Here is a 17271-nt window from a genome sequence, read left to right on the forward strand (position 1 = left end):
AGCAGGGAAGCTGGCCAGCATCATTGTATAAATCCTTTTCGGGGAATGTCTTTATAAAGAATAAGAGAATCTTATTGCTGGCTGAGAATCCCCCATGAAGAGAGGGGCTAGTCCAAAACCTGTCAGCTCTGTCAGATTTCTACTACCTACTGTAAGTGACGGCAACCTAGGAGAAAAGTAATTTATGGCTCATTTTACTCTAGAAGAAACATGCTTCTTATTTGTATATGTTTACATGCATTTTACATTTTTTTAATTGTTCGCGATAGTGGTCCTTTTAATGAGACTGAGTAATAGTTGCATGTTATATCCAAGGAAATATAAGCTAGAGTCGGCTGTAGTAGTCACTGAGCTGCAAGCTATTCCGAGTTGATGCAGGATTATGCTAATTTATACAGCCTGAAATGTCACTTTGGTGCGATTCGATAGGTCAGTTTTGAAGCTTCATAGATATGCATTCAGAATATGCAAACTCCTGCCTCCGTTAGAATGATCTCATTGACAATCTCAAGTCAGAAGTTAGCTGGACATTTCTCTGGTTGTAAAAGACGTGTCACTAGTAGGAGGGGCTTCTTCAGTTGTGAAATGAGCTAAAGGAAGAAATAAGTCCAAACACAACAGGTAGTCCCCAATGCTCACACTGCTTTACTTCATTCACCAGGAAGTCAACCAGGCCACACTCAGATCCAACAAGGGTGTAAGAACAGACTGCAATGTAGTGCACTTGGGAAATTCCTTGTGGTGAAACGTTGTGCATTTTTGCTGTGATTCGTTAAATTAAAGAAAGTATATATTGCATAAATCCAGGTAGAGACCCGGTCATCTTTTCTACACTTAAAGGGATACTGTAGGGGGGTCGGGGGAAAATGAGCTGAACTTACCCAGGGCTTCTAATGGTCCCCCGCAGACATCCTGTGCCCGCGCAGCCGCTCACCGATGCTCCGGCCCCGCCTCCGGTTCACTTCTGGAATTTCTGACTTTAAAGTCAGAAAACCACTGCGCCTGCATTGCCGTGTCCTCGATCCCGCTGATGTCATCAAGAGCGCACAGCGCAGGCCCAGTATGGTCTGTGTCTGCGCAGTACACTCCTGGTGAGATCAGCGTTAGCGAAGACACGGCAACCCAGGCGGAGTGGTTTTCTGACTTTAAAGTCAGAAATTCCAGAAGTGAACCGGAGGCGGGGCCGGAGCATTGGGGAGTGGCTGCGCCAACACAGGATGTCTGCGGGGGACCATTAGAAGCCCCGGGTAAGTTCAGCTTATTTTCCCCCGACCCCCCTACAGTATCCCTTTAAAGGACAACTGAAGTGAGTGGGATATGGAGGCTGCCATATTTATTTCCTTTCAAGCAATACCAGTTGCCTGGCTGTCCAGCTGATCTGCTGCCTCTAATGCTTTTAGCCATAGACCCTGAACAAGCATGCAGCAGATCAGGTGTTTCTGACATTATTGTCAGATCTGACAAGATTAGCTTCCATGCTTGTTTCTGGTGTTATTCAGTGACTACGGCAGCCAAGTAGATCAGTAGGGCTGTCAGGCAACTAGTATTGCTTAAAAGGAAATAAATATGGCAGCCTCCATATACCTCTCAATTTAGTTATCCTTTAAGGAAGAAATACCCAGTCACTTGTGTGTACAAACAATGCATGTATTTCTGCAACCAAAGAGTCTAGCCAGTTGGCAGTCAGGCGGATGTTAATTGTTTAAGATCTCTGGTCTAAGGTGTTTATTGCAATGTATGGCTAAAATTGTTTAACGGCATTGTGTGTCCATGATAAATGATGTGAAAGGTCCCCTACCCTATTTACCTAGCAAAGGTGGCCACTTTCACTCCTCATGTAAAGCAGATTTGTTCTTTATCAAATATGTGCATTGTATTATCCTCCAGAGAGCATTTTATTATCTTTCTTTCACCTGCTTCAATCACCTCATTTGAATTAAAGAAGTCACTTGTCGCAGTGACGAAATGTCTATTAGAACACAAAAAGTTGTCCAATTGAAATTACTTTATCTTTACTAGAATAGTCTACCGTGTTTAAAATAGAAAACTTTTTTTCATTTTACATTGAATTTGATGATATTGCTCACTGAACCACATCAGAAATGTTCAGCATTTGTTGTGCTGTAGTCCACTTTTGTTAAAACCTCAGTGCTTTCATTTCAGCTCTATATAGCACAAGGATTGATGAAAAACATAATTTCTGCTTTGTTTTTCAGGTGTCCAGATAAAACACAGAAAACTCACAATGGGGTTAATGTACTACTAAAGTATGGTAATATAGCTGTGCGCAGACAGTGCTAGTGTTGCTAATGATAACTCTCGTTAGTAATGTGCGTTACCTTAGCAACATTTGTGCTATGTGAGTACTGCGGGTTGCGGCAATGCTGTAACTCACTGTACTTTGCTGTCAGTAGTAACAGTAGTATTGTGCGCTGTCTGCACACAGCAATATCTGTGTATATGTACTTTATTACAATATCTGTAATATGTACTTTAGTGCATCAACCCCCAAAGCCCCTAACTGGAACTGAAAGACAGGAGTGTCAGACTGTAATGCCAGGCACTGGATTAGTGCAGGTGCTGAAAAAGAATAACACTCCTTTACTCTAAATACTAAATATTAATGCGGACAAAGTGAATGCTCCAACAAAGTACGGTTACCAATGGTTGCAAATGGGTCCACTATGAGTTTACTGGGAGATGGAGAAATTCTTAGATGTCTGCAAATGAATACGTTGCCATGCACAGTGGACTTCCTGTCCTGTGTATTCGGTTTTAAAGGGGAACTGAAGTAAGAAGTATACAAAGGCTGCCATATTTATTTCCTTTTAACCACTTAAGGACCAGCCGAATTCTGGCTGATCTGTGCTGCGTGGGCTCTCCAGCCCACAGCACAGATCAGCAGGCGGCCAGGGCGACCAGACTCGCCCCCCCCCCCTTTTTTTCCCCACTAGGGGGATGTCCTGGTGGGGAGGGTCAGATCGCCGCGGCTATATTTGTGTTGTGAGGGGGGCTCGTCAAAGTCCAGCTCCGCAGCGTTTTCCGCCCTCCCTGGCTTTCCCTCCCTCCCCTCCTTTACCTGGGTGGCGCAGGACGGAGATCCGTCCTGCGCCGAAACTGACAGGCTTCAGCCTATCATATGCTGGCGATCCCGGGCAACCGATCTCCTTTACAGCGCAGCAGCGCCGTATGATGTAAACAGCGGGGATTTTTCCCCCACGTGTTTACATTTCGCCTGCGAGCCACGATCAGTGGCTCGCAGACTGTTCATGGAGACACCCTCCGTGAACTGGCAAGGAAAGGTTTCCATGCTATACCACTAACGACCTGCCGACGCCTATCGGCGTTAGGCGGTCTTAATCAATACCAGTTGCCTGTCAGCCCTGCTGGTCTATTTCTCTGCAGTAGTATCTGAATAACACCAGAAACAAGAATGCAGCTAGTCTTGTCAGATCTAACTTTAAAGTCTGAAATGCCTGATCTGCTGCATGCTTGTTCAGGGGTTATGGCTAATAGTATTAGAGGCAGAGGATCAGCAGGGCTGCCAGGCAACTGGTATTGCTTAAAAGGAAATAAACATGGCAGCCTCCATATACCTCTCTCTTCAGTTCCCCTTTAAAACTGAGGGTGAAAGCTTTTATAGTCAGACAAGGCACAGTGCAGCAAATTACAGCCATAGAGATTCCACTGCGCACCTCTTCCTGCTTTCCAGTTGATTGTTTTTGGCTTACCGGTAATTACATTTTTAATCAGGTAATGAAAGTAAAAACTGGAACCAACAGTGACTTTTTTGATGATATGTTTCCCTTCTGTGATCCCAATCTCTGTCTGCAGAGGAGAGTAACTGGTAAGTAGTATATCTCCTAACATGTAGTTTGTTAGAAATCCATTTCTCCTACCAACACAACTAATTCTATAAAAGAAATGATGAAGAAGCTTGTGCCTGAGCAGGTGACAGTGGAGAGATCAGGTGTCACTGAATTAGAGATGAAGACCTGGATAACATAATCAGCCTGATTGCATGCTTTTTTTATCATCCTTTTCTATAATGAAATGCATGTATGGATAAAATAATCCCCTCTACTGTACATTATGAAGCCTCTCAATGTCCCCTAACTACTGATCTATGGCAGAACTCCTCCAGAGAGTAAAGAGTCCCTGAGGAGGCAGAAGGCCCTGAATATGGCTCTGATGAAGCTCTCCAAACAGGTGAAGGAGCTACAAGAGGAGAACAAGAGCCTGAAAGCCGATCTGGACAGAGCAATGGCCCAGTCACCGACCTCATCCAGAAAAGGTGTGTGCGTGAGATATTCCTGATGATGACACGTGCTTCATGATTTTCTGCTAGATCTTGAGAAAACAAACCTAGCAGAATGGCTCAGTAACTAAATCCTGTAGAGTTTATTTCAGTGAACCTGAAAGGAGAGAAATAAGGTATACATTTCAAACGCTGCGCACTAATTTAGGCGCGGTGTAAATGAAAAAAAAACAAACAGTTAAGGGACCATTTTATTGGGGTAGTAGAATATCCTTAAATTTACTGATATTTTACAACTTAATTAATATAGTAAAATATTGGCAATATTTGCCGATATATCGCTGTGGGCTTTATTCATGAAGGCCCTTTTCACATTGCAGATTGGCAGTGCGGTACGGCAGCCACACCGCACCACCAGAAACAGGCCTTTGGAGAATATCGCGTTACTATGTGGTATTCCCCATCTGGCATCCGGCCAAGCAGGAAATGACGCTCACTTCCTGCCTGCCAGTCCATCACGTGTGCGGAAGCGTATTGCAAAAAATAGGCTTCTGCGCAACGCTTAAAACCTGTGGCAAGTATTCACACTGACACGTGTCGCCATAGACTTCCAGTCCGATATAGATCGACCCAGGTACTCACGGACCGCGACGTAGGTAATGTGATTTTCCCCATAGACTTTTATTACACTGTGGTAGCAGTGCGACAATTTGCCGCAGCGCACCGCCACAGTGTGAAAGGGCCTTAAACAGACTGCTAAAGCAGCACAGCTTAATTTGAGCAGTGCAGCCCATGCTACATGCTGTAGTCCTGCATAGCGTGCACTGCTAAATGCTCCTTTTATATATACCGGCTGCTCCATTAATCCCTCCATGAGCCCTGTCGGGTCCTGTAGCTTTTTAGGAGGTGATCCCTGCACTTTGATTGGTCCAATAGGCTTCCTGTCACTTGACAGGCAGCCTATTGACTGTCAAGTCCAATAGGATTCTTTCACAGACACAGGCTTGACTATGCCTGTGTGTATTTATATTCCTAATGCATTTAATTTTCTGTCCAGGTTACAATGAATGGAGTAAACAGCGGCTAGTAAGAAGGATCTCAGAGCTGGAAAAGGTGAGACATTTAGAAGACGGTAATATAATTTCAACTGAAAATCGCCTGATGTATGGCTATCTTCCAGAAATGTGTCTAATCTGTTCCCAACTACCCACTATCACCTGGCCCAACAATTCACCTCCTCTCCTGCAAGGGTCCTCCACCTTAAGTATCACCAGGCCTTACCCTCCAAGTGTACTGCCTGGATTATGCTGACCATAGTCCGAGGATCATGTTGTCATGATGCTACCCAGCCCCCCGCCCCCTTCCACAAAGTGCATCCTACAAACCTCTGCCAAGCTATCATTGTTAGCAACTCCTACATAGCCACACCCTTGCCAGAATAAGGGGGGGGGGGGTAGTTATTGCTGTATTGCTGGAGATACAGAAGGACAGAGGCCTTTTTCTTCAAGGGATGGTGCTATGCACTGGATACTGGCTGATACGGGGCTCTGATGACACTTACCTCAAATTTTATTTTCCGGCCCGCTATAACTCGTCGTCATTAGAGGATGGAGTAGCTTTTAAAAGTCACCAGAGGTGCACTTTAATTGGGAGCAATAGAGAATGCTGGTAAAAAGTTTATATACAGTTAACTTAATTTTATTACTGTATAATGTACTGTACAAACAGCTTTGTGCATCCTGCAAGGTCGGGATTGTTGTTTTTTTTCTGGTTGTTTGAGAGTTCTAGGTAACTGAGTTCTTTATGATGGAGACCCTACTATACTGACCTTTACCGGGGTACCTACGGATCAGGTCATTTGGGTACTTAGCAGCGCAGGTTTTCATAAGGTGCCACAAATCAAATTGTTAAGTAACGCTGTTCTAGAATGCCACTAGCTTTTCAGATGACTGAAAAAAACGACAACCGTCCGAGACATAGATATTAATGTCAACCAGTGGTGTAGCTAGAGATCAAGGGGCCCTATAGCTAAACTTTCATGGCGCCCTCACATCTAGGCACCCATAAAGCAATGCCACCTGTCCCTACCCTATGGATATGAGGTAACTGGGCATACATTCTTATGCAATCAACACTGCACACTGTTCATAGTTCACATAGTTAATGGGCACAGAGACAAAGTCAGAGGGTGGAGAAGCACAAGAAAGTGAATGGTGAATACATTAAGTACCCACTAGGCCCCCTTATAGCAGCTGCTATGGCTATTACCACGCCCCTGATGTCAACCACAAACCATTGATACGTTTCTTTCGTCCATGAAAACAGAGCACAACACAGGCTGAGAAGTCTTAGCTTGTATTGACAGCAGAGTTTGATTTGCACACCATTCACGAGGTGCTGGACCAAAGTAATAGCAAATAGAACAATCCAGAGGGTCCACACGCTTCTAAGTAGCATAAAGCCTTGTTTAATCACATATCATGACAACAGTCCATTCACAAAACCAACGACTGTTTCGGGGCCACGACGGGTCCCCTTTGTCAAGGTAGCAGAACGGTAACGACCATTCTACCATTCTGTTCTGTTACCTTGACAAAGTGAATCTGCCGTGACCCCGAAAAAGTCGTTGATTTTGTGAATGGACTTTTGTCACAACATGTGAATAAAAAAGGCTTTATTCTACTAAAGAGTGTGCGGACCCTCTGGATTGTTCTATTAGCTTGTATTGAAGCAAATGACTGGCACACCGCATGTTTCAGGCGGAGCCCTTCCTCAGTGATCTGCTTTCATTAAATTACTGTGACTATCCCATGCAAGTGGCGGACCTACAGTTGTACTGGCACAGTCCAGAGGAACTGGTGTGATCTAGGTGGGAGACTATATTTGCATCTCTATTTACTGTACTTAGAAGACTCTCAGTGGAACATTGCAATAAACATACAGTCTTTATTTCTGTAGAAACTGGAAATAGCAGAGAAGACAAACCCATCTACTACACAGCAGGACAAACTTGGACGACCGGATGGCAGTACCAGTCTTGATGAGGTTGATCACCCGAAGCCTGATGTACAGGAAGAAAGTGAGAGACTGAGGAACATCATCAAGAAAGTGAAGGAGGACCGAGCTGATCTGCAGGAGAGACTTGCCTCCAAGGAGTGAGTTCTCTGAGGGCCGGTGTGTCAGCTGACGTGTTTTCATAAAACTCTGAGATTTAATTCTGGCCCTTTTTTTTTTCTGGTTCAAAGATCAGACTATAAAAAACTACAGCAAGAGAAGACAGAACTAGAGAAGCAGCTACAGAAACTGAAGGAAAGAAAAGATAAGAGGTGACTATCCGTAATGTTCCTCTGTTGCTTGTTGTCATTTCCTTTGTGTGAATTGAACCAGCATTACATGGGGGTCCAATGCATGCTGAATTTTAGAGAAAAAAATATCACAGAGTACTTAAAGAGAAACTCCGACCAAGAATTGAACTTTATCCCAATCAGTAGCTGATACCCCCTTTTACATGAGAAATCTATTCCTTTTCACAAACAGACCATCAGGGGGCGCTGTATGACTGATATTGTGGTGAAACCCCTCCCACAAGAAACTCTTGAGTACGTACTCCTGGCAGTTTCCTGTCTGCGAACCTTGCTGCATTGTGGGAAATAGCTGTTTACAGCTGTTTCAAACTGCCAAAGAACCATGCAGCAGCTACATCACCTGCCAACAGTAAAAATGTCACCATGTAAAAAATGTCAGAATGTAAATCAGGGATTTAAAAGATTTTACAATGGGCAAACACTGACTAAATCATTTATACATGATTATTATAAACATGAAGCACTTTTTTATTACACTATTTTCACTGGAGTTCCTCTTTAAAGGACTTACGAGGCCAAGTATACAAAAAAAAAAATAAAAAAGGTTAGCTACCTGGATCAGCTTGTAAGGCACGGAGGACGCTGTCCGCGCCCTCCGTGCCGTTCTGCCTGGTCCCCGCCGCTGAACAGCCCCCCGAACGGTCCCCGACCGCGCGGCCCGGGTCGGGCTCCCCAGCCTGTACCAAGATGGCCGCCGGAGCTGGCTGCGGCTGCGCAGTCCGCATAGCCGCGAGTGCGGCTGCGCAGCTCTAAGGCCAACCCCCGATCTACGCTACTGTTACGTGGATCGGGGGGTTGGCCTTAGAGCTGCGCAGCCGCACTCGCGGCTATGCGGACTGCACAGCCGCGGCCAGCTCCGGCGGCCATCTTGGTACAGGCTGGGGAGCACGACCCGGGCCGCGCGGTCGGGGACCGTTCGGGGGGCTGTTCAGCGGCGGGGACCAGGCGGAACGGCACGGAGGGCGCGGATGGCGTCCTCCGTGCCTTACAAGCTGATCCAGGTAGCTAACTGTCATGATCGCTGCTGCAGCAGGTATTGCTGGAAGTAGTAGTGCTGCAGCTCAGGCAGTTCTGATCTCTTTCCATGCAAGCTGCATAGCTTTGTCTGCTTTTCCCTGCTGTCAGCTTGTGACTGATTATCATTCACCTGTGTGGGAATCTGCATGTCTGCTCCCATTGGATGACCTCAGTATAAAGATCTGCTTCCTGCAGGACTCCTCGGGTTTTCATAGCTTCAGTTTAAGCCTGTCTTGCTGTCGCTTCAGCCCCCGATCGTGTTTCTTGTTCTAAAGATACTTTGCTGGTTTTGCATCATATATTGGTTCATTGCCCATATATATGCATACCAGCACGTTTATTATTTTCCTTGTATTCGTGTTACGTTGATACATCAGTGACGCTGATATATACGTACACGAACTGTTTATATCCTGTGTTCAGCTAGTCAGTTCTAGCACGTTGATCACCCGTGCTGAGCTAGTTATCCTGTTCCTGGTCCTGTTTGTGGATTGCGTTCATCTCTGCGAGGAGATAACGAATCCTTCTGAATCCTGTCCTGTTACCGTTTGTGGATTGCGTTCATCTCTGCGAAGAGATAGCGAATCCTTCTGAGTCCTGTTCCCTGTATCGTTCCAGTCCTAAGTCAGTGTTCCTGCTTATGTCATATATCGGTTCATTGCCGATATATACATATGTTAGTCAGACGTTACAAATAGTTTCATTGATAGCTGTAATTGTAATACGCTAGGAAATCATACTTATTGTATATTTATCTGTGTTACATTCATCTATCTTGATCCTGCTATTTCCTGACTATCCTGTCCTGTCTTTGTGAGGCACGCCATCGCCGCAACGCATTGGCTGCCTCATTCCAGTCTGTTTTATTGTGGACGCTTGCTGTCACTAAGTAGTGGCTAATTAAGCAAGCGTTCATTCTGTCTACCTGTCCTGATCTCCTCAGTTCTGGTTTATGCGCTCAGCGCTACTTTGCGCTGAGACGTTATAGCGAAAGTATTGTTTGTGGCTGTCGGATCTGCACTGGCTCTGTGCGCCACAATCTCCTATTGGAGTCAGTCCTCCCCTCCACTATACTAGGGATAGCCTGTTTCCTTGTGCTAGTGTGTGTACCTCCTTCACGTCAGCTCATGCGTTGCATGCTGACTGTGGAGAATACACCACCAAGCCTTACATTATGAAAACCCCATTACCAATCCCCATTGTGGGGGGGATTCCCAGAAAGTATGACACTGTTAATTATGGTTCCTGTTCCTTCAAGAAATTTGAAGAACTTAACTCTGAAACAGAAAATGAGTTTTTCTCTGAATGTGCCAGGTTCCTGGCCAATCCCGATCTCCAAGCGACTCCTGTTTCAACCTGGGCACTCCAGCTAGTTTATATTTTGTTTAAAGGGCAATTGCTTCAGTGGGCATTTGATGTTCTCGATCATTCCGATTTGAAAGAGAGGCCGCTGGAATTTGTAGCGTTTGTAATCCATAACTGGTTGCGCATAGATCCATTGCCTTTTCCTCTAAATGAACTCCTGGCAGCAGGCCAATCAGCTGCCCCTTCAATTGTTTGCAAAAATGATCAGCAAGCAGAGAGTGTTCCTGATAATTTTCCTGCAGCCTTGAATAAATCACCAAAAACAGCAGGGAAAACAGCAGGGTCTAAGGCAAAACGCAAACGTTCTAAGAAACGTGTCCGATCTGCAGAGTCGTTATCCTTAGCGACTGAGACCTATAATGAGATTCTGCCATTAACAGATAATGAAATGCAATTGTCTTTCAGGGGAGTTAAATGGACTTATGAAACTACTAATGAACTTTCATCACTGGCTAGGGAAAATAAAGATTTTTGTTTAAAAGAATTATCTGAGTATGATTATGAGGAGATATTACAGAGTATTGAACAAATCAACTTATTTGTGAAGCAAGGAAAGTTTGCATACACTACAGTTCAACACTTGCTACAGGTATTGGAGATTCTTAAGAATAAGGAATCTGCCAATCACCTGCTAATTAACCCAATATATGTCCCTGCCACAATCATATCTGCAAACTGTGATCTGCCTGTTAAGTATGCTTGGTATCCTCCATTTGAGAAAGGAGAGATGGAAGCTCTGGTCAATGAATGGAAGAATGATTCAAGTTCATTTTGTCAATTTTACAGTGCAAAAAGTGAATTAGTATTGAATGCATGCATTAAGTCTGCCTATAACCTAATAAAAACTGGTGTGTGTGGGTATGACTTTGTGGCTCCATTGATCGATGTGTGGAAAATGATTTTGGACGATTTTTATGCGATTCAATCAGTTGATACCAGGGAAGACACACTGTCAATTGGAGACTGTCCCACTTCTCCAGTTACTGAGTCCCTGCCATGTCTTGTGAATGTTCCTGTAACTCCAGCGTGTACCATGGATAACTCAGTGTTACTTCCCAGTAAAACAGAAGCCACTGATACTTTCTTAACTTTGCCCTGCACAAATTTCTCAGCAGAGAATCCAGAGGTCCTGCTGACTTCTGAGTCCAGCCTAGCCAGTACTCATGAGTCTTTGTTCAGTGAAACAGACACCAGAAAAATCTTGCCTGTCTCTGCAAACACTTCTGCAGAAATTACCTGTGTTAATAAAGTTCAACTCCTGTCTGATCCAGCACATGCCAATAGATGCACTACATCAGTTTCCGAGTTCCAGCAATCCTGTCCAGAAACCACAGAACCCCAGCATCTGAATTTTCCAATTTTACAATTGAATGGTGATTCAGATGCGCAAACATTGTGTTTTGATCTTCCTGTTTCTACACCTCACTCTAGTTTCGTGAATAACTCAGAGCGTCTGCTATGTGAATCCGAAATCGCAGAATTATTACCGTGTTCAGAAAATGTTCCAGTAAAATTGCCCTGTACCATGAATTGTGCAGTGGATCTCTCCAATGAAACTCAGGTCACAGAATCATTATGCTGTCCAGCAGGTGCTTCCATGGTTTTGCCCTGCAATATGGACTGTTCAGTGATCCTGTCCAGTGAAGCTGTGGTCGCAGAGTCTTATGCTTCACCCAGTACTTTGGATACTTCAAACCCTCTAGCAGAGGAGTCTGAGGCACTGCTTACCTCAGTTGGTGTTGCAGTAATATTCACTTGTCTAGCAGCTGTTTTGGAATTACAGTCTGCTCTAATAAAACTTGATGAATTTCTGCCCAGCAAAGCAGAAGCCATTGAAATATTGTCCTCGTCAGCAAGTGTGTTAGATACCTTGCCCTGTACACAGTCTGATTTAACCAATGTTGTTGAGTCCCTCTCCAGTGTTGTAACAGCCGAGGAACTCCAGCCCTGTCCTCTGAATGTTTCAGAAGTCTTGCCCTGTAACATGGATAATTCTGATTCTCTGGTCAAAATAATAGAAATCTTAGAATTTCAGTCCGGTCTGATGAGTGTTCCTGAAACCCAGCCCTGTATCCTGAAAGATTCTGGTTCTCTGGCCGCTGTGGCAGAGGTTCCAGAGTCCCCTTCCTGTCCAGGGAATTCCTCAGTTTTGCCTAGTCCAGTGGGGGCTGCTGCAATACTGACTTGTTCTGCAGCGCCTCATGAGCTCCAATCCAGTGTATTAGATGAGTCTCTGTCCAGTCCAGAGGTAGTTGTGGAGTCCCTATCTGGTTCAGTGCATACATCAGAAGATTTGTCCTGTCTTGTTAGTGCCCCTGAATCTGATTTGTTACTGACTTTGCTGGAATCAGCGACATCTAAGTCTGATCCTGCATTCTCGTGTAAAAGTCCAGTAGTTGCGAAGTCTAGTCATGATGATTTTTTTTTGGCCAGTCCTGGTTTTGGTCCTGTCTTGGCTGACCCTGAGGCTCACAGTTCCTTGACATGCCCAGAGGTTTCTCTTGTGCCAGTGTGCCCAGATGTTCTTTGTGTGCCAGAATGCCCAAGTGTGTCTAAGGTGTTAGCGTGCTCTGATGCTTCCTTAGTGGGAACATGTTCTGATGTTGCCAGTCTGCCTGCATGCCCAGAGATGGTTCTGGTCCCTGAAAGCCCTGATCTTGATGTTTGGCCTTGTGGCCCTGACTTGGGAATTGCCCTAGGTTCCATAGGGGTTCTTGATAGTTCTCCATGTGAGCCTAAGGGGCGTTCTGACCTATGGGGATCTCTTTGGAGCTTCAAGGTGTTCTGGGAGGTCTCTGAGAAAACTTGTCCTGGTGCCTTGGACTGGTTCAACAGTGGGTTTTGTGTTGGTAAAGACAGTCCCGGTGGGCATTGCAAAGGCTTTGGCGTTTTTGAACGGTTCCTGGAAGGCGGTGGGTATCGCTCAGGGAGTTTCGGAGGGCTTTCTTCTGGAAATCATGGTTCTGATGGGTGTCACACTGGGGCTTGTAGTACTGATGGGCATGGTTCTGTAGGTTCTGGTTCTGATGGGTCCAGTCTTGTGGGGACTGATTCTGGAATTTGGTCTTGCCGGGCTGTCCCGGTCATCATGAATTATCAGTCAGACTGTTTTGTTGGAAATTTCAGTTTTGAAAAGCGTCTGGAATCCGCTTTTAAGGGCGGGGGTACTGTCATGATCGCTGCTGCAGCAGGTATTGCTGGAAGTAGTAGTGCTGCAGCTCAGGCAGTTCTGATCTCTTTCCATGCAAGCTGCATAGCTTTGTCTGCCTTTCCCTGCTGTCAGCTTGTGACTGATTATCATTCACCTGTGTGGGAATCTGCATGTCTGCTCCCATTGGATGACCTCAGTATAAAGATCTGCTTCCTGCAGGACTCCTCGGGTTTTCATAGCTTCAGTTTAAGCCTGTCTTGCTGTCGCTTCAGCCCCCGATCGTGTTTCTTGTTCTAAAGATACTTTGCTGGTTTTGCATCATATATTGGTTCATTGCCCATATATATGCATACCAGCACGTTTATTATTTTCCTTGTATTCGTGTTACGTTGATACATCAGTGACGCTGATATATACGTACACGAACTGTTTATATCCTGTGTTCAGCTAGTCAGTTCTAGCACGTTGATCACCCGTGCTGAGCTAGTTATCCTGTTCCTGGTCCTGTTTGTGGATTGCGTTCATCTCTGCGAGGAGATAGCGAATCCTTCTGAGTCCTGTTCCCTGTATCGTTCCAGTCCTAAGTCAGTGTTCCTGCTTATGTCATATATCGGTTCATTGCCGATATATACATATGTTAGTCAGACGTTACAAATAGTTTCATTGATAGCTGTAATTGTAATACGCTAGAAAATCATACTTATTGTATATTTATCTGTGTTACATTCATCTATCTTGATCCTGCTATTTCCTGACTATCCTGTCCTGTCTTTGTGAGGCACGCCATCGCCGCAACGCATTGGCTGCCTCATTCCAGTCTGTTTTATTGTGTTCGCTTGCTGTCACTAAGTAGTGGCTAATTAAGCAAGCGTTTATTCTGTCTACCTGTCCTGATCTCCTCAGTTCTGGTTTATGCGCTCAGCGCTACTTTGCGCTGAGACGTTATAGCGAAAGTATTGTTTGTGGCTGTCGGATCTGCACTGGCTCTGTGCGCCACAATCTCCTATTGGAGTCAGTCCTCCCCTCCACTATACTAGGGATAGCCTGTTTCCTTGTGCTAGTGTGTGTACCTCCTTCACGTCAGCTCATGCGTTGCATGCTGACTGTGGAGAATACACCACCAAGCCTTACACTAACTTTTTTTTTTTTTTTGTATACTTCGTAAGTCCTTTAAGCTAAAAATGCCATTGTAACAAGTACACAATTCATTTTTATGTGCCTTTTTTGGACACCACATTTGAGTAAACAGGCTCTCAGTATTTCAATAGATACAGTGGTTTGCAAAAGTATTCGGCCCCCTTGAAGTTTTCCACATTTTGTCATAATACTGCCACAAACATGAATCAATTTTATTGGAATTCCACATGAAAGACCAATACAAAGTGGTGTACACGTGAGAAGTGGAACGAAAATCATACATGATTCCAAACATTTTTTACAAATAAATAACTGCAAAGTGGGGTGTGTGTAATTATTCAGCCCCCTGAATCAATACTTTGTAGAACCACCTTTTTGCTGCAATTACAGTTGCCAGTCTTTTAGGGTATGTCTCTACCAGCTTTGCACATCTAGAGACTGAAATCCTTGCCCATTCTTCTTTGCAAAACAGCTTGAACAGCAGTTTTTAGATCTTGCCACAGATTCTCGATTGGATTTAGATCTGGACTTTGACTGGACCATTCTAACACATGGATATATTTTGTTTTAAACCATTCCATTGTTGCCCTGGCTTTATGTTTAGGGTCGTTGTCCTGCTGGAAGGTGAACCTCTACCCCAGTCTCAAGTCTTTTGCAGACTCCAAGAGGTTCTCTTCCAAGATTGCCCTGTATTTGGCTCCATCCATCTTCCCATCAACTCTGACCAGCTTCCCTGTCCCTGCTGAAGAGAAGCACCCCAGAGCATGATACTGCCACCACCATATTTGACAGTGGGGACGGTGTGTTCAGAGTGATGTGCAGTGTTAGTTTTCCGCCACACATAGCGAATTGCATTTTGGCCAAAAAGTTCCATTTTGGTCTCATCTGACCAGAGCACCTTCTTCCACATGTTTGCTGTGTCCTCCACATGGCTTGTGGCAAACTGCAAACGGGACTTCTTATGCTTTTCTGGTAACAGTGGCTTTCTTCTTGCCACTCTTCCACAAAGGCCAACTTTGTGCAGTGCACGACTAATAGTTATCCTATGGACAGATTCCCCCACCTGAGCTGTAGATCTCTGCAGCTCGTCCAGAGTCACCATGGGCCTCTTGACTGCATTTCTGATCAGCGCTCTCCTTGTTTGGCCTGTGAGTTTAAGTGGACGGCCTCGTCTTGGTAGGTTTACAGTTGTGCCATACTCCTTCCATTTCTGAATGATCGCTTGAACAGTGCTCCGTGGGATGTTCAAGGCTTTAGAAATCTTTTTGTAGCCTTATCCTGCTTTAAAGCGAAACTCCAACCTAGAATTGAACTTTATCCCAATCAGTAGCTGATGCCCCCTTTTACATGAAAAATATAATGCTTTTCACAAACAGACCATCAGGGGGCGCTGTATGACTGATTTTGTGCTGAAACCCCTCCCACAAGAAGCTCTGAGTACCGCGGTACTCTGGGCAAACTGCCACAATGTAACAAGGTTCACAGACAGGAATTGGCTGTTTACAGCTGTCTCTAACAGCCAAAACAGCTAGGAGCAGCTACATAACCTGCCCACAGTAACAATGTCACCATGTAATACATGTCAGAATGTAAATTAGGGAGAGGAAAGATTTTACAATAAGCAAACACTGACTAAATCATTTACCGTATATACTCGCATATAAGCCGACCCGCATATAAGCCGACCCCCCAACTTTTCCCTGAAAAAACTGGGAAAAATGATTGACCCCCATATAAGCCGGGGGTAGGAAATGCTGGATTGGTGCAGCCCCCCAGTGTGTCCCAGTATAGCTAGTATAGTGCCCAGTATAGGTAGGTAGTGTCCAGTATAGCTAGTATAGTGCCCAGTATAGCTAGTAAAGTGCCCAGTATAGCCAGTATAGTGCCCAGTATGGGTAGGTAGTGCCTCAGTTTAGCTAGTATAGTGCCCAGTTTAGCTAGTATAGTGCCCCAGTATGGCTAGTAAAGTGCCCAGTTTAGCCAGTATAGTGCCCAGTTTAGTTAGTATAGTGCCCAGTTTAGCCAGTATAGTGCCCAGTTTAGCTAGTATAGTGCCCAGTTTAGCTAGTATAGTGCCCAGTTTAGCCAGTATAGTGCCCAGTTTAGCCAGTATAGTGCCCAGTTTAGCTAGTATAGTGCCCAGTTTAGCCAGTATAGTGCCCAGTTTAGCCAGTATAGTGCCCAGTTTAGCCAGTGTAGTGCCCCAGTATGGCTAGTAAAGTGCCCAGTTTAGCTAGTATAGTGCCCAGTTTAGCTAGTATAGTGCCCAGTTTAGCCAGTATAGTGCCCAGGTTAACCAGTATAGTGCCCAGTTTAGCCAGTATAGTGCCCAGTTTAGCTAGTATAGTGCCCAGTTTAGCCAGTATAGTGCCCAGTTTAGCTAGTTTAGTGCCCAGTTTAGCCAGTATAGTGCCCAGCATAGGTAGGTAGTACTCCCGCCCCCACCCCCCGCTGCTATTACTTGCAGGCAGCGGCCGCTTCCTAATCCGCGTTCCCCTTCTGTAACTTTGCAGCGTGTATGACAGCAGCACGCCCGGCGCTGCTGCTGTGACGATGTAGAGTGCAGGAAAGAGCGCGGCTCCCTATAGCGGCGATCTGTATCGCCGTTACCAAGGGAACCGCTCTTTCCTGCCCCTGCATCGTCACAGCAGCAGCGCCGGGCGCGCTGCTGTGATACACGCTGCAAAGTTTCAGAAGAGGAACGCGGATTAGGAAGCGGCCGCTGCCTGCAGGTAATAGCAGCGGGGGGAGCGGGGAGGGGGGGGAGCGGGGCGCGGAACACCCACCACCCACCACTAACCACTATACCACCAGGGAAGACTCGCATACAAGCCGACCCCCCAACTTTTGACCCCCTTTTTGGGGGTCAAAAATTCGGCTTGTATGCGAGTATATACGGTATACATAATTATGGTAAAAAATGAAGCATTTTTTTTTTACACTTTTTCACTTATTTCAATTATTTTCACTGGAGTTCC

The 17271-nt window shown here is 45.2% G+C and overlaps 1 protein-coding gene across 4 annotated transcripts in view; it reads left to right on the forward strand.

The window, feature by feature from the left end:
• The window catches only part of IQCE (IQ motif containing E), a 91269-nt gene that overhangs the window by 39357 nt on the left and 34641 nt on the right, over positions 1-17271 (forward strand). For all 4 annotated transcript variants that reach the window (XM_068244468.1, XM_068244465.1, XM_068244467.1 and 1 more), the window contains exons 13-16: positions 4134-4294; positions 5316-5371; positions 7217-7413; positions 7504-7584. In XM_068244468.1, coding sequence (XP_068100569.1) covers positions 4134-4294; positions 5316-5371; positions 7217-7413; positions 7504-7584 — 495 coding nt within the window. The remainder of the gene's footprint in view (positions 1-4133; positions 4295-5315; positions 5372-7216; positions 7414-7503; positions 7585-17271) is intronic.

This window comes from Hyperolius riggenbachi, chromosome 7 (assembly GCF_040937935.1).
Source record: "Hyperolius riggenbachi isolate aHypRig1 chromosome 7, aHypRig1.pri, whole genome shotgun sequence".
NCBI lineage: Eukaryota > Metazoa > Chordata > Amphibia > Anura > Hyperoliidae > Hyperolius > Hyperolius riggenbachi.